This window comes from Drosophila yakuba, chromosome 2R, assembly GCF_016746365.2.
Source record: "Drosophila yakuba strain Tai18E2 chromosome 2R, Prin_Dyak_Tai18E2_2.1, whole genome shotgun sequence".
NCBI classification, from domain to species: Eukaryota; Metazoa; Arthropoda; class Insecta; order Diptera; family Drosophilidae; genus Drosophila; species Drosophila yakuba.
Window position 1 is genome coordinate 15495011 of NC_052528.2, and position 24813 is coordinate 15519823.

General features: G+C 42.6%; 1 protein-coding gene across 7 annotated transcripts in view; it reads right to left on the reverse strand.

Moving 5' to 3' along the window:
• Positions 1–23792, reverse strand: part of LOC6530808 (neural cell adhesion molecule 2) — a 57587-nt gene extending 33795 nt beyond the window's left edge. The window contains exons 1-3 of one of the 7 annotated variants that reach the window (XM_002091655.4): positions 23414–23792; positions 18108–18468; positions 15869–15889 (exon numbers count right to left, since the gene is read on the reverse strand). In XM_002091655.4, coding sequence (XP_002091691.3) covers positions 15869–15889; positions 18108–18249 — 163 coding nt within the window. In that variant the 5' untranslated portion in view covers positions 18250–18468; positions 23414–23792. The remainder of the gene's footprint in view (positions 1–15868; positions 15890–18107; positions 18469–23413) is intronic. The other 6 variants (XM_039371988.2, XM_039371987.2, XM_039371990.2 and 3 more) reach the window with 6 other exon arrangements.
• Between the last annotated feature and the right edge of the window lie 1021 nt (positions 23793–24813).

Below are 24813 nucleotides of genomic sequence, written 5' to 3' on the forward strand. Positions count from 1 at the left end.
AAAGTGCATTTAAAATGCCGTGTCCCTAAATGGGTCAAACAACTTTTAAAGCGAGGCACGTAAATCGAAAGTGGGTGGCTCGGCGCCAAAGTTAAGTGCATATGCACCCACTAAAGTAGCGACAATGCGTATACGCCACGTTGTGCGGGGAATGAGGCATGCAGTCGATGGAAGGCCTAATGCAATCGTGTTAGACAAACACAGTGCAGTGGAGTGGTGGTGGTGGTGGAGTTGGGGAAAAAGCTCGATGGAACTAACATTCGCCCACAGGCAGTAATTTGTTCGAGGGAAATGAAAAGCCGAGACATCCTCACCATCACCCACAGGCGTTCCCTTTTTCGGGAAAATCATGTTGATTTGGCGCACTCTGAATTAGCATTGTACCGGACTCAAACGGACGGCGGTTTCTTTTTCCGCTGACGCGACACAAAAAGCATTGGGCAGGACCCAGGCAGGTTTTTAGTGTCCTGTTAGTGTCGTGGTGCGGTTTTAAATGTGTTTTTATTGATTTTGCTGAACACACGCCTTTGGCAGGCATTCGGCGTATTCTTTTGGGTACGGGCTGCTGCCAAATTGAAAACTGCACGCCCACAAAATAAATTTTAGCAAAGGCATGGCCATAGCATCGGCAAAGAAAACCTGGCAATGTCCAGGATTTTCGCTACCGACTCCTTTCCATATTCCCCCCTCGCCAACCCACTTATCCCTGGGTTATTTGTTGAGTTTTGTAAAATTTATGCTTGGCAGCAAGTCAAAATGGATAGGAGCGCTGTGGTCGAGCTAAAGTTTGTGGGCTTTTCCCCTTTTGCCATATTTTTTGTGTTTTTTTGCCCGACGTCCCATATGGCAGGCAGAGCAATTCCCATATAAATTTAATGCGCCAACAGGCAAAAGAAATGTGTCCTCCTCGTCGTTATCCCGCCTATGACTTAATGCACAGGGCTACATAAAAATTGCATTAAGCGCACCGAGAATTATGCAACACACTGGCAAGGCAGGAGCAATCTATTTCAGTGCCCAGCGGCTGGGACCAAAGTAAGTCGCTGGAACCTTGGTAAGTAGCCGAGTAGCTGAGTAGCTGGCGGATGGAGGCGGTTATGGTTATGGTTATCCAACGGAATAAGCTAATTTTACACATGATAGGCCTAGACCTCGGCGGTGTGTTCAGCTGGAAACCGGGTTACGCTTGCATTTTGCGACCCAAAAGCCCTTCAGCTGCACAAATGACTTGCTACAAAAGGCTTGGTGGCCCCATCAAGTCATAATACTTTGCTAATGCTGGCCCAGCACAACTTTGAGTGTGGGCAAAAACCTCCTGGGCCCGGGCTTGACATTTATACGGAATGATTTCTTAAAGCGCTTCCCGTTGAGTGGACCTTTGGGTCAAGTTAATGGACTAGAAATCGCCAGCACAACGGGAGCAACAGTCCTGTTTCTCTCGTTTAAAAAAAAAAAAACAAAGAAAAAAAGGATAAAACATTGTAGCAGTGAATAATGCGCATAATAAAGTGTCCAAAACATTTGTTTTCTTTTTGCCCGTCCAACCAGCCGACCGACCGGCCAGTCCTTGCTTTTTCGGATTTCTCCACTCTGAGTTGGCCTTTTTATTTGGCACAACTTTCGAAGCCAAATGATGAAGGCCCAGAGACGGGGGTGCGGCTGGCCTAAGTTTCAAATTGCTTTAAATTTGTTGTAATGGCGCTTTAAGTAGTTTTCCCTTTTGGCCCCTTGATTTATGGCGTGAAGTGGGGCAGAGTCACCAAAAATTTTTGATGCAGCATATTTCAGTAATGGCAGTAAATGTGGCTATAAATAAATCGAGCAAAAGGAGCGAAAAAATCTAATGGTCAGCTTAAAGAATTTACACAACAAAAATGCAAATCCAATACTAGTTCGGTGGCAATTAGCTGAGTTCACCGCTTGTATTGCTCCACGACCCCTAAATCCCTTTAGCAAATATTGATAAACTGAACAGTGGAATCGAGGCCAAAACCCAGCTCAGAGCTGCAAAAATGGAACGGAAAAAAAAGCAGCTTACACAAATACTACACATGTACATATGCGCATATACTTGTACATATTATACATACATATGTATGTGGCAGACACAGGAGGCAGTCAACTGTCTAGTCAACTTCCGGCCATAGAAATTAAATGCGCACCACGCACATGTGACCCATGTTGGTATTGCTCGCCCTGCTGCTCATGTGTTTGCTCAAACATAAACACGGTGGTGTGTTGGTGTAAGTGATGGATGCTGTGTTATATGCGAGTGTGTATGTGCTTGCTGGGTGTGTGTGTATGTGGACCACAAATAAATACTGCATAAAGTCAAATAGGATAGGCCCGTGCACACAGAAAGAGCCGCAGACTCGGCAGCATCAACATCAACATAAAGCATAAACAGACGCATTAGCAGCATATCATTTAAATACGAGTATACGCAGACGGAGAAGGCGAAAAGCGGCAAATTGGGGGCTCCAACGACCGGCTAACTAACCTTGTGAAAGGCCGAGATACACAAACAAACTGAACGAGGAAAACAGCGCTGAAGTACGAGCTTGGTTCCGAAACTTTAGATTGTAGGTCGGTTAAATAAGAGGTCTTTAAGTGAAATAGAAATGGAAAACTATACGAAACTGAAGCTGAAAAACTGACTAACTGTTTAATACTTATATGTGATATTTCTTTATAATATTTGCGCCTTTTCTAAAGTAAACATTTTATTTATATCCATTGAATCTAGTTTGAGATACAGTCCTTAGTTAGTAGTATATACTAAAAAAAACTACTTTCAAGGAAGGGAATTTTTGTTCCTCCACCCAACAAGAAGCTCGTTTCGTATCTTTTATGTGTGCCCAAGTCTGCCGGCGAACAATCTAATATTGGGAATTAGATACACGTTTCAAGGACAGCAACCTCTGGTCGAAATTCCATTCAGCCGACCACAGTCTGTAGGCTTTTTGTTGCCGTATGCCTCTGACTTTTGGCCAGGCGCCTCCAGCTCCAACTCGGCTAATTATGCCAGCAATAAAAACTCGTCTCAAAATGTTGTTAGCATGTGTGTGTGGCCCCTTTACAGGAAGATGAATGTGGGGTCACATACACACACGCACACAGATAGCTTAGCTATTTTTGGGGCCCGCTTTCACACACACACACACACACACACACACACAGAGTTTACTCCTGCCACCGGAAACAGGCAGCTGTGCGAAATTCTTCAACTAAAATTGCAAAAGTTTTCTCCCACAAAACTGTTTTGTGAGTGCCTGTGCTCGTGTGTGTGTGTGTGAAAAATGGCCAAATAGCAACTAATATGGCGCACATTAATTACGACAAAATGGCGCTAATGTCGTCAGTGCTCAGTCACCCACACACACTCATATACACCCACGTATAGGCACGCACTTCCGGTCCGCGACGTTCATTAGTATGCGTATCGCAACACGCGTTTTTCAACGGCACCACATTTTCGCTTTCAGAGCGAAGCAAATAGGACTTTTAGTTCAGCTAGAAGTCATTTCAGCACTTTGTGGCCTATGATTGAGCAACTCGGTTTGGCATTGGCTGCACAGAAAAACAAATTTGATTCTGTTGCCTTTTCAAATTCGCTTATTTACCCATATACACTTGAACAAAATTGGTTCACTGTTCGATCTAACCATCCGCAGACATTCTATAGTTGTAGCCCCACAACAAAGAACGTGGCTTGCTATTGCAGCTGTTGTTGTGGTCGTGTGTTGTGGGTGTGTGTGTTGTGAGTGTGTGTGTGTTTGTTCGTTTAGGTGTGAAAAGGCGTTTCCACGAACGAACAGCTATTGATTGGCGGACCTATATCAATTGCGAGCTGCCTCCTGGTGGGCTCTAAAAACATGGCCGGCATCAGAGAACTGCAAGAGTGGCATTTTTAGCCACCCTGATCACACTCAACAATTTTGAGTGCGGGTGCCACTCACACCGGTTTTCGAGGGTACATACAAACACCCGGTCAAAATATTCGGGTGTCTGCAAACACCCTGGTGCCTGCGCACCCGAATCAATGCGGCACCCTACGTCGCGGGTACCAATCACACTCGCCACTCATAACGAAGGGTAGAGAAGGCAAACATGCAGAAAAAGGCAAGTGCCTTTTTCTCGGAAACACCCGGGTGTCTTGGTAATCACCCGGGTGTTTTGGTAAACACCCGGGTGTTTTGGTGAACACCCGGGTGTCTGGTAGACATTTGAGTGCTTGTGGTAGGTAACATACGAAAAAGAAAAGTACATTAAGTACTGAAAAACGAAATATATTATGCCAAAAATCTGTAGAACTATGCATTCTATTTACAGAAATTTAACCAACACGAAATAGACATTTCTTTTTTATATCTTATATTATTTGCTTTGTTAAAATTTTTAATATTTAATTACCATATTTAACTTTGTATGTATAATTTTTCTTTTTAAAATGATAAAAAAAACAATAGAAATAGAATTGTGTTAATTAAGTATAAATACTATTTAATAATATACATAATATATTATTTAATAATACATATGTAAGTTTGTTTTTTGTTAAGACATTAGATACATCAAAACGCAAAAACATGTGCACGACCTTTTTCTTGGGTGTTTCCATTCACCCTAAATTTTTTGGACCGTGTCTCGCTTCCACCCATACAATTTTTATGCATACAGAAAAGTACCTGCGGCCGTTCCTTGCTTGCGCGTCACCCACCCTAAACTTCTTTGCACAGCAGACACCCGGGTGTTTTTTGTGCAAGTACAAAAAACACCCTGGTGGCAAAACACCCGGGTGTTTGTCATTGCTAAATTTAGGGTGTCTCCAAACACCCGGGTGCGGAGACTCCCGGTGTTTAGCGGGTACACTTAGGGTGCCGGTGGCTTGCTGCAGTTCTCTGGCCGGCATACAGCAGCTTTATGGCCAGAAAATTTCTCTGTCCCGGAGTTTTCACTTGTTTTCCCCTTTGCTTTATTAGCCAAACAATGCACGTAGGCGGTGGGCGGCATAAATAATGCTGATGGCTGGCCGAAAATATGACCCTATATTTCATGTATATGAACGTGTATACTTTGCATTGTCTGCGTGCTCCGCCTGTTTTAAAAAAGAGCCAAACGACACGCCCGTGTAAATATGATTATCGGAAAAGGTGGCTGCCGTGACATAATATTTTCATCTTATTTTTCGCCAAAAATAAATCCACAAAGCAGACAAATAAACCCACAAGCACACTCACTTACACACACAGAAGCACAGCCACAGACACAGCACGACAATCAGACAGAAAGTAGCCCCACATTTGTTGGGGTTTTCTTTATCCCCGAAAAGGCATTTGCATCTGGAAGTCAGGACAACGGCAGCAACAGATGGAAAACGAAAGAGCTTCGTGGTTATTGAAGAAAACGGGGTGGAACGATTCCATTTTTCTGTTACTGTTTGGTTGACTAGGCAACTGCTTTGATGTGTACCGCCTGAGAGATTTTTGCGCTATCGGATCGGATCAGATTTATGTATTTCGCCAGAATTTAAGCTGAATCTGCTTTGACGGCCATTACGATGATTTTCTCGCAGTAAATCGGATCGATCATTAGGTAAAAGCGCATTAATTAGGCCTGGCTAACTCCGTAAGTAAGTTTTTTTTTCAGATTGCACAACTAAACGCTGTTAAATCCGTAGCATTGATTTAACCAGACATCCGGCCGAGACAGGAAAGAACCAGTTAGTGGAGGGCAAACAAACAGATTCGCTGGGCCAAACATAAACGACGAAGGTACTAAATGGGCCAACTGAGACCTTCTTTTGGAGCTCGAATCGGCCGTGAGGGAAAAATGCAGGGTAAAAGCGGCTCAGACAAAAGGCGAAGGACTGGTGAAAGCAATTGTTTAAGGGAAAGTGCGTGCGCTACAAAGAAAAGCCGGAAGGGAAAACCCGCCGCTGAGCTCCACTGAGCCCCCCCTTTCCAACGCCCGTCACGTGCTGCCTCTCATAAACATCCATGTGGGATACACACACACATACACAAACACACATACACGTATACCCCACGGAAGGACCCTACATGACACGTCCTGCGCCTGACTGTTGCTTCACTCGCGCCTTTTGCTTTTAATGTCAGCCACAACAGCTCGAGGAGCTCCGGAGTGCCTTTCCCGTTGTTATGCGCGAGCTCACACAAAATCCTCCCACGTCCCTGGAATCCCCTTACTCTTGCTTCGTCTTAAGTATTTTGTACAATTTTAAAATGCTACTTTCACGCCAAATTTAATCTGAATGACATTTGGGGGCGAAACTAATGCCAAACAATGAACGAGTGCCAGATTGCGTTTTAAGCTGTGACCTAAGCCTGTGGTTAAGCAAACGGAGTGCGGAGTTCAACAAATTCGGGTATTTAAGGTTAAAATTGTATAATACTATATTTTTCTTTTGATGGCCCAAATGACACTTGACGCATTCGTAGACACTCGAGCATTGAGCAGGCCAAAAGATTAATGGGATTGGCATTAAAAAAACATCTGACAGCATACTTATGTAGCAGCCGAAATAGAATGGTCACAAAGAGAGCAGATGAAACCCAAATTGATAAATATCAAATTAAAAATGCCACAAAAAGCAGAGATTATAAAACCGAAAACCGAAAAAGCGCCAGACAACAGGACCGTAAATAAAGTCACATAAGCGGCCATAAACGACAACTGTTTTTGTTATTATTATTGCCCGGCTGAAAAAAAAAAAATAAATAAAATTCTAGAAACAATAGCAATAAATGCAAAGGGGCGAGAGCATATGAAAACCGATTTGGCCACAGACAATTTTGCAATTTAAAATGAATAATTCGTGGCTGTGTATCTGTATCTGTGTGCCAAGCCCACACAGTTGTACTTTCCATGACGCATGTGTGTGTGTGTGAGTGTGCATGTGTGTTTGTGTAGATTGCATTCGCCTGATTAGCTCCTTACAAACTCCGGCCATGCCCTTCTGTTTAAGTACTGATAATGGACGCGGGTCGGGCGGCAAAGATTTATGGGCTTTGTGCGTCTAATTTCGATTTAACAAAATTTATTTTTGATCGCCCGACAATAAGTCAGGCAAATTAAATGGATAACGTCGGCGTTTTGACATGGGTTTTTCGGGTAAAGGTTAAAGCTGACTTACTGCGACCGCAATGGGAAAATATTTCCGATAAGTCTCATTTGTTTACCCGCCTTCATTTGAATTACAAACGGGCGGGCACTCCATCATTTTTTCACTTTTATCAAAGTCATATGCGAGAGGGCTCATACTTCAAAGGTACATATGGCTATGAAAACGGTTAACTAAATTTAGCTACCCCTAAAACTCAACTTGAGCTGCTCCTGATGCTGAGTGCTGCAAATATGTATGATATGGTCTTTTTTTTTCATTTTGTGGGTCCTGTGCCGTTGAAGGCCGGACGCCGAATGCAATTTGAGTCAACTCTTGTCGGGATTCGCTTGCCTGAACAACAATGTGGGTCCTGGCCCACCAGGATGTGGATGTAGCTCAACATTTTGCATGAGGCTCTGACCGCAGGACGACGACAATTTGTTGTTACTGCCGCCTGCCTGGTGGCCTGCCTGTTGGCTTTGGCCCGTTGTCGTGAATAGCCAAAAATGGGTTATATATTCTAGGCAGAGACACAAAAGCTGCGTTGACAAGGGCCACCTACGAAACAGCAGTTGAACTTTTGAACCCCGCCCCACGACAATGGCAAAAGGATCTGGATGAAGGCGGGTGGACATGGGCAACGAGATGGAACCTAAACCTAAACCAAACCCATGCCCGGTCCAGTCCAGTCCGATCCGTTTTGGTCCGGCAGCAAGAAATTACGAAAAATAACTGAAAAATTTACATAATTTCCAGACGAGTTTTCTCAAAGCTTCTGTGTCTGTGTGTGTGTGTGTGTGTGTGTGAGTTTGCATGTGTGCACTGGCTGTGTAAAATGCTCATAAATAAATGAACATGGCAATGGGCAAGCAGCCTAGTTGCAGTCCATCTACCATCTACCATTTCCCATCCACCAACCAGCAACCAGCCAGCAGAAAGCCCTCTGCTTTTTTGGCCAAGTCAGTGGCCTCAGCCGTTGTCGTTGTCGTTCTCGTTCGGACTGGTCGTTTATGGCGCGTTGAAACAGCACGAAATAACATGAAATAAATAATAACTTTTTCTGCACGACTTTGCCAGCGCGGCAAAAGGGGCCTTCGGATTTGTTTTTGCCACTCTTCCTCGCCGCTGTGAGTTAATTAAAATTTAAAAGCAGCCGCACTCGTGCGGGAATTGCAATTGCAATTGCAATCGCCATTTCCATTGCCATTGCCATCGCCAACGCCATGTCCTGGCTACAATGTACCCATGTACAAGTTGTGCCCCTACAACTGCCACTTTTCTATGGCTGCAACTGCTGCCGTTGCTACGCCAATCGTTACTGTTACTGTTATGGGCTAGTGGCGATGTCGAGGTTTCACAACATGCTTTTTGCGAACGCGATTAAAAGTGAGGCAGCGGGAGAAAAATGCGGATACAACATTTTAACAAATTCCTAATAAAGGAAGGGCTTTAAAAAGTATGCCCTCAACTCTAGTCTGGCTACTACAAATGCTACAATTATATGTACATACCATCGGGTTTTTAAATGTAATCTACTTTTGAAAGTGTACAGCAAACAGTAAACAGGACTTGACAATATCACATGTCCGTATAAATGTGCTTTTATCAAAAACCCAACTTTAATTCACCAAAATGGGCACCTAAATAAATGGCCAAACTGTTGTATCCAATAAAGCAAGTATTTTACATTAATGCCGTGCAGCTGTCAATGTTTGCCAGGCCAAAAGGACCAAAGGACCAACTTGGCACGGGCAATGGGAAGACAAAGCGCTAAACTGACAGGTTAATAATCTCGACTCGATAATCGACAGCCCGCCAGGACCCATGCCATGCCACAGATGACAGCACAGAAAGGGCCAGCAGAATGTGGGCGCAGATAATACAAGGTCCTTACACCAAAAACCTCACCCGCAACCACCTACCCGCCATCAACAAGCGCCACGCATGTACACACATAAAGAGACACATACTCTCACGTGGAATCCAATCCAAGGACTCGAATCCAAGTCCTGAATGCTTGTTTGTGTGCGTGTCAACAAAGAGCTTATTAACGTGCCGCAGACAGCAATTGGGAATTCCTGGGAAATGCTCCTCATCGCCTTATCTCTGCTCACTGCCGATATATATTCGCTCTGCTGATTGGCAAATATTTCAATTATTTTTTCATTTCGTTCAATGAAATGTGGCCCGCACAACGCGTTGAAATTTCTACGCGATTTAGCGAAACAACGACGATGGCAAACAAAAACGCATTTATAAATCTCATCCAGCAAATACAAAGTAAAATGCTTCGTTATTTATGGACCTTTCTCTTATTTTTATTTTTTCGATTTTTTGTTTTTGTCGATTTCTGCTGGTTGCCCATCTATTTGTCTCTACTTTTATTTTAACTTTTGTATACGGGAAATTGTCAGGCGAAATGACACATATTTGGTGGCCCAGCCCACCAGTGAAAAAAAATGGTGTAAAATAAAATCATAAATTTATTAAAATGCAGCAGACAGCAGCCGCTCCCAGTTCGCTGCTCTTCTGGGGGACAGAAAGCAAAATAAATGTTCATGTGTATGCAATGAAATTTACATGCAAAATTTAAAAACTCAACCCCCCACCACGATACATTCATATGCATATGCATTCGTCGTGGGGATGGGGGGAAAATTTGACATATAACCGCGTCGGTTTTACAGCGTCATTTCTGGTTTTGTTGAAATATTAAAATGGATGACGCACAAAAAAAATGCATATGGCTGGATTGGAATACCCAACCAGAGCCTGCTTTCCCAACAGGCCACTCAAATGCGAACCGAAACAAAAAGCCAACGGCTACATTTGTAAAAATACACACACTTTTAGTGCCGGCAAATATTTGCTTAATCGATTTATCATTTGTTGCACAATTTCATAATGAAGCCGCATTAATAATGCCACAGTAGCCCTAATACCTCGCTTAAAAATTCATATGGCGGATGCCGGGCAGTTTGTGACATATATTTCGCTGCTCTCTACATGCAATGCAAAAGTGCAATGAAATTTGCAAAGTTTTTTTCATTCAGTGCATAGGTCATTAAATTGGGGTCATAATGAACTTATTGATTACAAATATGACACTTCCTTATATTTCAATGGATTTACTTTAATTATTCATGACAAAGTTAAATGGAGCCTACAGCTCTACATTTTATTTTCATAACTTTGCTTAGGTTTCCAACAACTAAACCAAATTTGATAGAGCTGAATGTATATATACGCAGCTTTCCAGCTTGGTGTTTCTTATCTATTTATTGGATAACATGTAGTTGAAGCCCGTTGCATCCACGACTCGCACTCAAGTTATCAAAGTGCACGCAAAACTTTCGCCCTGCCTCTCGAGGAATGGGGCATGCGGCATGAGGCATGGGGCATGGTGAATGAGGCATGGCACCTAAGTTGCTGCCACCTGTCTAAACTCCTTTGCAGCGGCACCTTGTTGCTGGCCGTTACGCCTCTTTTGTTTGGCTTTGATTTAACATTTTGTCCGTTTACTTTGCAGTTTAACTGGTTTCAGACTCTCAGACGCACGACAGCAGCGGTCTGTTGCTGGCCTGGCATCCTTGGGGCCACATCCCGCCAGGACCTCAATCCCATTTCCCATTTCCCGCTGCCTGCATTTTTCTACACTTTCACGTTGGCAATTTCATTTCGCCCGGGTCTCAGTGGGAGTTCAAGCTGAAATGTGCTTTTGGTGTTCTCCACTCTTTACTCAACGCTTCGGAGTTCTCTATCCTACCCCATACTTATATATATATATATATCTTTTATTTTTTCTGTGCTCACTCTAGAATGTCCTGTGCACCGAGCTACTTGGCCGTGTCCCGTGGCCCAGAGAGTTGCACGCGTAACTTGACTTTACTTCGGCTGCGGCTCAAAGTGAACAGAAATTGTAGCTGGAACTGTGCGCCACGCCCACATCTCAGCCACATCCGCCCCTTTCTACACCATACTAGAGGAGGGTTGACAACTTCTTTTTTTTTTTTTTTTTTGCTGTCGCCGCGTTGTTTTAGTTTCAGTTTTTTAAGTATAGTTGGTTTTAGTTGCAGCTACGCTATGTTTTCATTTTCCACCGCACTCCTGCCGGATTTTTTGCCCCATAGTCGTCATGTTGCACAAAGTTAAATGTTTCTGCGCAGCCGGGCGGCACAAATGCGAAATGGCAACAAACAATTTGAAGCAATAAAATAAAGAGAGCATATGAAGTGGGTGGACTCGCGGCAGCTCCAGGGCATAATATCTGAGAAATAAAGGCGAAATTGAATTGTAAAATTTTTATTGTGCTGTCGAGGAGTCGCCGCGTACTAGCAGCCATTAGCTCAAGTCTTTGCCCAGTTTTCCACTTTTCAGTTTTCGGTTTCACACTGCACTCTCCCGAGCCGCCAAACAATGGCCATTGAAAACTGAACACTCAACGTAACTTAATCAAAATTTCCAGCATTTAGCCAGCGGTCAAAAACCTCAGATGTACGAGTAATGTTGCCAAAACTATGCAATACCCTGTAGCGAAGTGGTGTTAACACATTTTGCACATTCGATACCGGGAAATCCAATCTGCTCGCAAAGCAAATCTTTGCCTGCTGCTCTGGCCAACAATTACATGTTTAATTAACTTTTGTTATGACTGGCGCACACACCCAACTCCTCGCCTGCTGGCTCGTCTAATTAGAAAAGTGCAACAACTGTCGGTTAGATTGCTGAATCTAATAATTTCGCTGGCCAGGGGGGAGCTGGGCAGCAGGATAGATGCATTATTCCAGGATGACGGGATTTCAGGATGCCGGGATGGGAGATTGCACTGCAAGGACATGTATATGGTATAAGTATGTATGTGTGACTAGCCTGCCTCTGATGCCCCATCAAAAGGATATGCAGCAGGCTTCAGACTCCATACAGCTCGGTCAAATTTTAATTTAGGTTTTGTATGCAAATGACCCCAAATGTTGTATAACAATTGAGATAGCGTACGAGATTTTTGGCCACATTCTTGGCCGACAAATTGTTATGAATGTGTATGAGTATGTGTGTGTCTAGTTGGGTGTCTGTGCCCAGGGCTTTAGTCCTTTAGGCATGACATGTGCAACTGCAAGTTACAGTTGCCATTTGCGGAACTTTGTCATGGCATCACGTGGCTTTGGTGCCTTAAGCCCTTTAGGATTTCGCCCCTCCCCTTCCCCAGCAGGAGGCCTATTCCTCCGCCTATTTCCTGTCACTCTTCTTCCCCAGCTCCTTGTGCATGTCCTTTGTCTATAGCTGTGTGCGCCAGGCAAACGCACAGGACACAAGCTTTATGATTAGTGCAGGCAGGAGTGGGATTTTCAAGCACTAATTGTCTGGAATTTCTTTAGATCCCTGGTGTAAGTGCACAGGGATTACGTAGAAAATCAATGAGAAGTAATGTGGATATTATACAAAACTGCTCTTTGTTACCTTTAGCTTTAAAGTACGATACTATTCGTTATGGGATTTTATATTTAAAAAACAAACGTTTTTTCTAAAGAAATAAGAGGTGACTCAATCTATATCCACTAAATTAAAATATTATTTTGCGCATTCTAAGAATTATTAAAATACTTTTGGTCAGTTTGTACATCTGTTGCTGTCTGCCGGCATTGCAAAGCGCTTTTAAATGGGCCTGTTTATAAAGTCAGTGATAAGTTAAATATGCAAATCCTCAGCAGTGACAACAACTGCCAAAGATTAATGAAAAACTTTGGCATTTTTCGGAGAATTTTTTTCGTGAGCAAGTCCAGATTTGGGTTTTAGGGGAAAGGGCAACGAAAGCCTTAAACCAAAAGAGCCAGGCTCTTTAGCATACGAAACGAGACAGGACATGCACGAAGGAGCTGACAGGAGCCCGTGGGCAGACACACTTGAAGGTAAAAGAGAAGAGAACTCGAGTCTGAGTCAACTGTTTATTTATTATTTATTTATTATGCGGCCAACACTAAACTGTAACTAAAAACAAGATTCCAGGCCGACAGCCAACACAGGATGTCTACACATGTCGAGGAAAGGGATCGAAATGGAGGGACTGGTCCGGGGCCAAACATCTCCAGTTGACGTTGACGCCACTTTGATATATTATGCACGCTTGAGGCCAGCAACAAATAATCAAGTATCAAATTCCACACGGAATGCTAACGAAAGCTCCCCTCAACCACACAGGCAAAGCGATTTTTTCCTACCACCAGGGAGAAGGCTACAATTTGGGGTTCCATCTGCGATGGCTGCCGTCTTAAGCTGTCAGCCAAATGAGGGCAGGCCGCAAATTTCGCAGGACGAAACAAACACACACAAAGACAAAGCTCGCAGGTATTTCGAGCCTACGTTCCATCTTCTGTTTTTGTTCTTGCACTGGAAAAAATGTATATTCTGTTGGGGAAAGTGAATAGCAAGACAGGTTGAAAAATATCGAAACGAATACATAATTGCTAGGGATGTAAGAATCTGAATGCGTATATTTCACTTGAAAAATGTTTATTATTGTCTACCGATTAGGTTTATCCTCACCACAGTGAATGAATCTTACTTTACACATATGCATTACCTTTCCGACACCTAAAATACCTATCAATCTAATAACTAATACATTTCTCCATACTTAAGTGCACACTATTATCCGTAATTCTTCTCCGTGTTTCTGTGGCCTTTGCTCGTAGTGCGTGTGGCAAATGAACAATCAGGCTGCCACATGGCACATGGCACATGGCAACATCTTTCGGCGGCTGGAAGAGCTTGTTTGCCTGAGCCCTTGGCTTTCTCACAGACCTGGTCCGGAATCGGTCTAAGCCGATTAGCATGGCATAATAGTTGGCAGTTGCCGACAATAAACTCTCCAACTGGACTCGTCCAACGGAGTTGTCTGATTTTTTGTGTTGATTTTAAGATATAACTTGGCAGCAAAAGCAGCTGCAAGAGCATTTGGGAAACTCATCTGGCTGGGAAACTCGTCTGTACATAGAAAATGCTTCTGCAGCCAGTGGAATTTGCGTGGAAATCTCTTAAGTCAGACATGGAGACTCGTAGGGCAAACTGTTTTGTCATTTCAATCGTCTGTCGCTAGGCATTTGCATTATTTCTGTTCTGTTCTATGCTGTTCTCGCTGCTCGGTTTGATTTATTAATGTGGTTGGGTTTTATTTCCTTGGCCCGCTAAGCTTTATTTGTTCATTAGTGAGTCAGTTGGTGAGTTAGTGAGTCAGAATGCCGGCCGGGCTTCTATTTTCTATTGAAAATAGATGTAGCTGTGGAGGAGCTCACAGTCTGATCCCGTTTTGTAGGCTTAAGCCCAAAGCCAAACAAGGAGTGCAAACTCTTTAATGGCCTCCTGGTTTTTGGAGCCCAAAATAAATTTATCTCGGTCTTTCCACACCGCCTTGATATCTGCGAACTGTCAGGCATAATGAGTGCAAATAAATTTCAAGTAGGCTTAAAATTTTCCACTTTTTCACCCCGGCAATTGCTCTGTGGCTTGCTTGCTATTCAATGTAACCGCAGAAATTCATATACAAAAATAACACAAGCGATAAGAGGGCATAAAAAGTGCCATGAATAACGGCCAAGGGAAATGCGGTCCACCAAGTCAGTGGAAAGGAAGGGAAAGGAGCTGAAAGTAAGCAAAATGAATTCTATTTAACATTTTGGTTGAAATTTGCGCAATTTTTTTTGTTGTTGTTGTTGTGCGAGTCTCGTGGTGTTTGCTTTTCTGCTGCCCCGAAAACGCCAATATATAGAAGTATCAACAAGATGGAGCCGAAGGGCCGAGGAGCCACTGCCTTTTTGTGACGCACTCGAGGGGCAGATGATAAATGTCCTTGCCAAGCCATGAAATGAATGAAGTATGGCCACGCATTTATGTGTGGCCAAAGGCAAACAAGCAGAGTTTTCCGGGCCAAACAAAAGGGCGGGCGGGGCAGCTTGCAAAGGAAAACCTGACAACACGACGACCAAAAATCACAACAACAAATGGCGGGGGGATCTTTCGAGAGTCGTTTTTCCTTTGAAGCCGCCGATGAAACACTTCCACGGACTAGTAGGCCACTCGACCAGCGGCACGACTTCTTGGCCAGGACTTCACAGCCAATCGCCAAAAAAAAAAAGGGGAAGGGAAAAAAGGCTGGCATCGAGAAGTAAAAGAAAACTCTTGACAAACTGAACTGAACTGGTGGTGCTTGTCATTCATCGCGCTGTCAGCTCGCTTCCTGCTGCTGGAATTTGCAGTCTCTCGGGCGAAGTTTCGAGCGAAAGTTTTTTTTCGGTCAACTACACGCACACGTTGTGAAGGACGCAAGACGCAGGACGCAGGACGAAGGACGAAGGACGCAGGACTTTGGCCAGCTGAAAGTTGTTTTGGTATTTTTTTCTTTCTACTTTCGGTGTTTTCTGGTTTTCTGCTATTTCCTCGGCTTACGCCGCTCGACCCCATTGCTATCCATTCCAAATCTTGACTTTTCCCATAGCCGGCTCGCCTTACAAAAGCTGATTTTTTCTTTTTTTGAGCTGCTTTGATGCCTTTAACTCTGACGGTTCGTGTTTGTATTCATGTTGTGGGCGTGGCAGCAGCTGTTGCCACCGCCCCTTGCGTTTATGCCCGGTCAATCTGATGGGCAAATTGTTTGGGTTGTCCCAGCTTAAAGACCAATAATATCTGTATAACTTTAAGGGTGCACAAGGCGGGTGGTTTTGAAAATAAATTAAGTGTTCATTAACTTACCAGCTAAAAGTAAAAGTAGGGCTGCAATAAAATAAAGAAAAAATAATATATATTTAAAATTAAAGTGATATAATAATAAGGAAATTAAGTAAAGAAACATCTTAAAAAATAAATAAATAAATCTTGTTAGCTTTAAGGTGTTAAACATATATAAAGAAAACAGTATAAAAAACGATATCGCTGCAATAAAAAGAAAATAAGTTTTAAGTAATTTCTGGGCTTACAATAACTAGATTCAAAAGAAGTTAGGAATGCAATTTCGTGACTTGTGCGTAGTTGCTCAATACAAACGAACTCGGCTAGTACTTGCATGAAAACCTTGTAAATCTGGCGTTAAATCCTTTCGAAAAGTTTGCAAACACCAGCTCACTGCTCAGATATAGACATCTGAATCGAAGCTGGCAGGGAGCTTGAGCCGAAACTTAACTCATCAGATATGCTTCTAAATAAGCATTTATGGAGCTGCGCTGCGGCAAACAACTGGCAAACTTTTGCCCAAAAACCGAAAACAACAGCGGCAAATCGGAGCGGCAAGCCAAACATAATTCCCAAGTTTTTGGCCAAAATGTTGAGTAGGTTGTTTTCATAGAAATGCGATAAATACTTTTACCAGCCAAGCTTAGAGCGGCAAGTGGCAAGCGGCAAGCGGCCGGAACTACGTATGTTTGTAGTCCAGAGGAAGTGGTGGCGTGTGGCAAAGTTAACTTGGAAAACATTAAAATGCCAAAGTGGAAAGTTTCATCTAGCTGGGCTGACTGGATGACTGGCCAACTGCCTGGCGCAACAACGAAATTCAATTGAAAACATATAAAATCTGAATTTATGAAGACCCGAGAACCAGCAATTTGCGTCTGTTGAAAACTTTGGCATCAAAAGGCCGAGCAGGCAAGTGGAACAATATGCACCCAGACCCCGGGCGTTAAACCGCTGCACTGCCAGTTTGTTTCACTTCGTCTTGGACTTTGACTTTGACTGTGCCTTGGCCAGGGAATTGGTTTGGCCAATTCATAGCAGGGCCCACATGGCGTATGCATGATTTTCAACATGGCACCCACTTATTTTGTGGGTTAATTGAGATGGAAACAGAACCGACCACCAATAGATAACTATTTCCAGGAGCTGGGACACTCTTTCTTGCCGCTGACAGGCTCGTGAACTTGGCCCAATGCTAATGTACAATCTATGCCCGAAACTTTTCGATGGCCGAAAAGTTTTCCAAGTTTGTTTCGCATTTCTGTGGCTTTCACCGACACTCGTTTAGCACCCGATGTGGAGTGGACCCACTGCCACGGGCTTATTTATTAGCCACATTTTATTATTTGCCAGGGCCAAGTGATGGCTGATGGCCAAGTTGTATCTCGGGAAAACAGCTGGTAAGCACTCCGTTTAGAAGGATTTTCGGGGACGCTGCTTTGAAATCAATTTCAAATCCATAACAATTTGGCATAATTTGTTCGCATAAAACCGAAAATTTCATTTACTCAATAATGCAGCGACAAAAGACTGGCGTTGTCGCCCCACAAAGCCAAACGCAAACGCAATTTTCTTTACACACAATAAACTTTATGTTGATTGAATAAAAGTTGCGTCAGGCCCACGCACACATGAGCACGCACACATGAGCACGCACTCACACACCAATGAACACACGCACACTCACACAGACACGCCTAATGGAAAGCAAACTTTTCATTTTAAATTAACTTTCGAATTCAAAGGGAAAAGACACATTATCAGTTCGATATCGACGTCGGAAATTGTTCATATAATTTTGGCTTAATTAAAATAGTTTTATTACTGCAGTGTCAATATAAAATTTGCATTTACTTCAAATAAATCCAGCAAATCATTCACGCGTAATGGAGCAATAAATTTTTTCGGGGGAAAGCTCAATTGAAATATGTATTCTAAAATGCATTTGATTAAAACGCAAAATGAACTCATTCGTTTTATAAGATTTTCTATTGGTAATTGTAGTGCTAAAATCTGAAATTTTATTAATGTTTCTATAACTACGACTCAATTCATAAAATGTATTTATGGGCAGCTGCTTTCAGAGAAGTTTTCTCAAATATTTATTGCTGTGGCTCTGCAGAAATTCTACATTTGAAATATGATTTACGATATAGATTATATATTAAAATATTTTTATTCTCCAACGAATATCTATTTCATAGTGTGTCGTATATCCCTTATATTGTATACCAGTATCGTAGTATATTTTACATCTAGCACTCACCGTTCTCCTCCTCGATGTTCCTGGTCATGGTGGTCGAGGAGCTGACGCGGACACGAGATGCCGCCGCCGCTGGGCCATTGAGCGCGGACAGGACGAGCAGGCAGAGCGGCAGGCAGAGCGGGCGGCTGGAGGAGCTGCTCATGGTGGTGGCGACCCAGCCCTCGATCCTGCGGAGAGTGGTGAGGGGTGGAGGGTATTTGGGGGCAGTGAATGCGGGGTGTCCTGGTGCTCCTGGTGCACCCGTATTGCCTACTTTCTGGCTCAGATGCCTTTCACACTTTGCATCGCGAGCATTTTTCGTATGTAGTTCTTTCGCGCGATTTATTTTTGTTTGATTTCGATTTAAATTAATTCGCAAACGCTGTAAAGAGTGAGACAGACAAAGAGAGAGAGAGAGATAGTCGGGAGTTGAAGCGAGACAGAGAAAGGTGTATTGGCAGAGTCAGCAGAAATTGTTGACATGTCAATAAATAAGGCAAAACAAAGGCAAACGAAATAAAATACAACATAGGAATAAACTGAAAATACAATTCCATGCCAGTTTTTGGGTAATTACAGTTTTTCGTTGCCATTGCACTCTGGCTGAAATTTATTTAATTGCCTTTATTTTCGGTTTGGCAAATTTGTAAGCAAATTCATTGCACTTTTACGCAGCACAACACACTTGCACTCTCTCTGCGCAACATAAACATGCACAAATGTAATTTATGTGATTTTTACAAATTTTATTGGCTTAATTTGTTTGTAGTAATATTTATGGCAATTGCAAATGGACGTTATTTATATCGTTGCCATTGTTAACCCACGCTGCGAACTCAAATCGAATTACACAATCAAATGCAGCGCAGTTATAACTTTGGACCAATTAAGCAATTAAATGTATCCATGCCTTTGAGATGTCTTGGCGTGACGGTTACAAATCACAACGCATTTAGGCATTTTGTCAACCGCACGACAGCACGTACACCTTAATATTTTAAAACATATTTCTGTCTTCCGCTGCGAGGCTCTTTTAATTAAAGATTATTTATAACTCGCAGACGGGAGCGGGCGTTGAACAGTGAGAAATCATTTCGAATGCCGCCTGCGTACATATTTGTTATAATTTATGTGCGCCCATATACAATGACTAACAACACACGACGACCAACTGGCAAAGGACGCTCCTTGGGACACTCCTCCTAAAGGAATGGTGTGGAATGGATAGGATGGTATAGTATAGTATACCGAAACATGTGCCAATGTACCCGCGCGTGTAGATCTTTAAGAGGAGCAAAAGGAGCAGGGGATGCCGACAAAAAGCCAGGGAAACGTGCCAGCATCAAAGTTCAATATGACGATGATGGCTGTGGCAGCAGCAGAAGAAGTCGCTTCCCGCTGAAGAGCTAACGAGTGCGAATTTCTCTTCGGATTCCTTGTTTTCCCATTTCTTTGCGCTCGACGGCGTTTCGGTCTGGCAGTGCTTTTACTTTTACGTTGCGAATACCCAATAAACGATAAACAGGAAAGCGGAAATCGGAAACTGTACGCGCTCATGTTTCTAGACTACACACAGACTGGCTCGAATATCACAGAAAACACACGCACTAGCAGAAAAATATGGTCAATAACATTGGGTTTATAAGTTATAAAAAAAATATGTCACGAAAAGGTTGCATCTACCCTAAACATATATATTAATCTTACAGAACCTTCATAACCAAATAAATCATATTAAAAAGTGAAATATATATTTTCCAATTATATTATAATTTTATATATTATAAATTGATTTCAAATTGTGTCCGATTTTGTTTTCTGTGTAAAATCGCTACAAATTCAGCCGCAAAATCGAGGCTTCGATGCGACGTGCTTTTATGATATATTGACTTGCTCTAGCTGGATTTTTATCGGCCATATTACGTGGGGCCAAATGCTTTTAGCTGGCTGCACTAATTTTATTTCAGCTCTCAGTTAATAGCCAACGCCCTAAAGTTCATATTTATTTCGCTGCCAACCTGAATAAAAAGTAAATAAAACTATTTGGAGTGCTGTAACCTCACAACCACAACTGACAAGCAGCGGACTGCCCACTTAATCATGTTTTTTGTAAAGCGGCTTTAATAAATCTGTCTAAATTTATTTACAACGCTGGCCCGGCCTGCAAATGGATTTTCATTCCGATAAAGTGAAAATATTTGTAATTCGTTAGTCAACACATAGCACGAACAGAAGAGTAAAATTATTTCCATAGCGAATGTCCGAAATGGAGAACTCAAATGAAAATCGAATCTAAAAATATCCAAACATACGAGATGTAGTTTTTGATTTGCGATCAATTTAATTTAATTGAATCGAGAATTGAAAGCTTTTTATTAAAACCCACAGGAAGAAATGTATGAGTGAGGTTTATTAAATGTACATTGCGCACATCGAGAGTAGCTTTAATGTTTTGGCACACATTCGAGGCCGAAATTAAATATGGAGCCACTCAAAATCCATTTAGCCAGGTCCTTGGCAAACTTTTGCCAAATCCAAATCAGTTTAGTGAATGGGTTATGCAAGGATAAAAACTTCTGTGTGCAGCCAATAAAAAGCGTTCCCAATAAAATTGTGAGTCACATTAGCTAATGCAAACTGAGCGCCGAAGGTGAAGGGTTTTTTCCCAGGAAGTACACGCTGCGTATACGTAACCTCGATGGCCGTGTGCCTGTGAGCCCGTAGTGTTCGTTAGTTTTGGGTGTGTGTGTGTGTGTGTTTAAGAGTGTAAGTGTGAGTGTGAGGGCAAGGGAGCATTGTGCCAGTTTCGCCATTGAGGCATCCACCTACGATCGACATGCACTTCAATTTACAAACTTGCCAAGCCAGCATGTTGATGTGCAACTGTGTGTGTTCAGTGAGTGTGTGTGTGAGTGGCGGTGAGTTTTCCGGCTGCAGCTGCAGCAAAGTGTGTCGACGTTTTTCCATTTCCGGCATGCAAGTTTGCGCTCGCCCTCGCCCTCTTTATTTTGTAATGTAATGAAGTGTGTTTGCATTAAAATGCAATTTGAAGTGCAGAGTTACAATATTATTATAGCATCTATAAGTGCACGTGTGTGTGTGTGAGTGGGTATCAGCGTGCATGTGTACGTACCAGGAGAGCCCTTGAGCAGGATACTCCCATATACTACCTGGCCCTGCCACTTTTTTTCGCGGTTTATGTGCGCTAAGTGAGCCTATAAAAAGCCATGCCTGGCTGCCTCGTATCGCAAGGGTTCAAGTGCAATTTTATGAATACTAAAAATTCTAATGGCTAGCACACATCCACATGTACGAGATTGTGTGTGTGAGTGAATGTGAGTGAGTGTGAGTGAGAGTTAGGCGGGACTGGGCAGCAATCAGAGCGTTCAACACTTGGCGCCATCATCAACATCATCCCATTTCCCCCCTTCCAAACAGCTGTTTCCCATCCTCAGCCTGCTAATTGTGCTGCATACTTGGGTGAGCCCGTGAGCCTGTGAGCCAGTGAGCAAATGAGCATGTGTGCGTGGCAGCATTAGCCAGGCATCAGGACACTCCTTCACACAGTGAAAACGAATAGCCTTGTCAAGGCACTCCCACACTCAGATCCGCACACCCGCAGAACGAACCACACTCCAATCTTGGAAAGCGTTTTGATATGCAAATAAACACTCGGTCTCCAGCTGTCCGCAGCATTAATTGCATATTAAAATTCACTTCTGCTCGCATTTCCATTCCGAATTGATGCACTTTGTTTTCGGTGTCCCCAATTATTTTGTTTATGTTGCATCGTGTGTCGTTTATAGATGGCTTTTGTCGCCAAATCGCATGGCCATTGTTCTACTCAGTTTGCGTGCTGCTCTGTCGCATTGGTGTCAGAATTCGTAATTAATGTTCGGCACAGCAACTAAATGAGTTTGATTAGGAACCCAGAATGGAACTAGAACAACGGGGATTGGGTTCGCAAATGGAAACAATGGTCTTTTGTGACATTTTAACATATGTAGGTTTTTGGGTATTTCAGAAATTTCATTCTATTTTATTTGGCCAATAAAAAATATATTTATTTACTTTAAACATGGCTGTGAAAAACTATCCAAATTAGAAACCTATAATAGTTACATTAAATTGAAATTTGTTTTAACTGTAATTGGAAATATTTAATAATAGCATGTCCAAAATTCTATGATTTTGCAAATCAAAATAATTGAATAGTTTTAATTTAAGTAATTGCGTCCATAATACTTGTGCATATGTGTTCTAATTGAATTTGATTGCTTCGATCTGATTATTATGCTTATGGCAGTGAGTTTGTTAGAAAATCTCAAGTAGCAATTCACACCTCCGCCAAAACAAATGGCGAGCTTTTGCTTCATAGCTCTTATCTTAATCAGCCACAATGTCCAGTGTTCAGTGTCCAGTGTCCAGTGTCCATCAATGTTTTTCCCTGCAGCTTATCGTGCAAATTCAATTTCGCCACCATCACAGATCTCAACAGTTTACTTTGAAGTGGCATTCATCTGTGTAATTTCATTACACGCACACTTCAGCAATTTAGCAATTTAAACAAATGTATGTATGTGTACAAGTGTACACTACTTGGGTGTTGTGCGCGGGTGGGTGGTGCATATTTATCTATTAGTTTATGGATAGCATTTCACTGGGTCTTAATGGTCGTCAAAGGCCAGCAATTTTGCACTTATGTGCGAGTGCCATATGAAATATGATGGCATTTGCAGGGCCACTACATCATGAGAAATGTCGGCACATGCAACGAAAAAAAAAAAAACAAGAGGGAACTAACCATATAAATAACTAAAATGCTCAACAATAACAATTTTCGTGCAATTTGTACGGGCAGCTCGTTTGGGGCAACAAAAAACTATTTTAGCAAGCGAATGAAAGAAATCCGAAAAAAGGCGATATAACGAGCAGTTGAGCGGAGAAACCGTTTTATCTGCCGGCTCCTCTACAAAACACAGCCATACACACACACAGCCATACACACACACAACCATAAGCACACACACACAGACGCATAACCACATTGTACTGTATAGCCCGAGATACAGCCGCACACCCACTAAACTAGCAAAATAATCCAAAACGAGAGTGACGCGCGCTTCGTGCGCTTTTCAATGGCTCGGCGTTCCGTGGAAATGATTTTCATTGAAAGCAAAGTGGGGGGCCACTGCAGTCAGATCAGAGTCAGATCTCTTAAATGGGAAAACGTTGATTCGCAAATTCAACGTCATGGCAACAAATTGCTCTTGTCGACAACACAAGAAATGTATAGGGTATAGAAACAACATTTGCCAGCTGCTTACATTGCGAACAAGTTGCGATTGCTTGTTGGTTGTTGGTTGTTCGATGGCCGCGACTTTAAACACACTTTGCACACTTTTCAGTTTGGCATTATCCTGGATATCTAGGATAAGCACATTGTACTTATTGATTCGCTTGCAAGTACACTATCTACATTAAACACATGGAACCGATTGGGATGCTGGTGGGGATCAGGCGTTATATTTTGGATGCATTCGATGCATTTCGGATGTTTTTGCTCAGATGGCCGGATTGCAATTCGCATACGCACTCTGCTCGCGACACACCGTTCAAGTCCCGTTAGTTCCGACCGTACCCGCGGGATCGCAAACTCTCACTGAACGGATTTTTATGGTACACACGCCGGAGCCGAGCAGCTGAAGCTCGCGCGGAATACATTCACTCGGCACGGATGCTGGCCGAGTGGCTCGACAGTAGCCGAGCGCCCAAAAAACGCTCCCGGCCGCCCAATAGGCGGTACCGAGAGAAGCGGCAACGAGAGCAAAATCGAGAGACTTCAACGTGCCGAAGATGTGGCACGAAGTGGTGGATGCTGCACGCTAACAGCGCGCTGTTAGCGCCTCGCTCGATTTTATAGCACACTTTCGGGGGAATTCCCGTCACTTGGCGGGATATAAAGTCGAATAAAACTGATAAATAATAAAGCAGAGTCTGAGCTTGCCAACTTATGGCATATTCATATGCAGCTGGAGAGCAATTTGAAGCCATACTAGATCACTGCAGTTGGATTATGGCAGCGGTTAATCTTGTTTACATTTCAAATTAGCCTGCGGCATTTCTCTGATTTTCTCTCTCGGCCAATTTCATTTCTCTCGTGTTTTCTCTGGCGCAGCTTGTACTAAAAATCAGCTGATGCCTGTGCTAAATTTTACATCGTTTTTAAGTATGCGGATTAGGGATTTATATATTTAAGTTAAGGTTAAAATATACGTTAAAAAGATAATGTTGTATGAGTACAACTTTTAATGTTAAAAAAAAGATTTTCTTATTTAAGCATAATCTTTACATAGTGTTCTAAAGACATGTAATATATGATGAAACTATAGTCAAAACTACTGCCATTGCTTGCCTTCACTCTTCTTAACATCAATTATTCAGCGGCAGCATTCAGTTATCAATCAAAAGCCCACCTGTTGATATGAACTCAAACCATCAATCAAAATCATATATCTTCCCTATACGAAATCGAATAAAATAAACTAAGCTTTTATTTTTACAAACTAATTAATATAAATACAATATACTTAATAAATAGCTTAACTGGGACACTTAACTATTTGTTAGGCGGTCGCACAGAGCACTGTAATCAGCAGGACTCGCTCTTTCCGGCCCACAGCTTTGCTCTCTTCGTTAAGAGAAATCCAAAGTGCGGTCAAAAAGT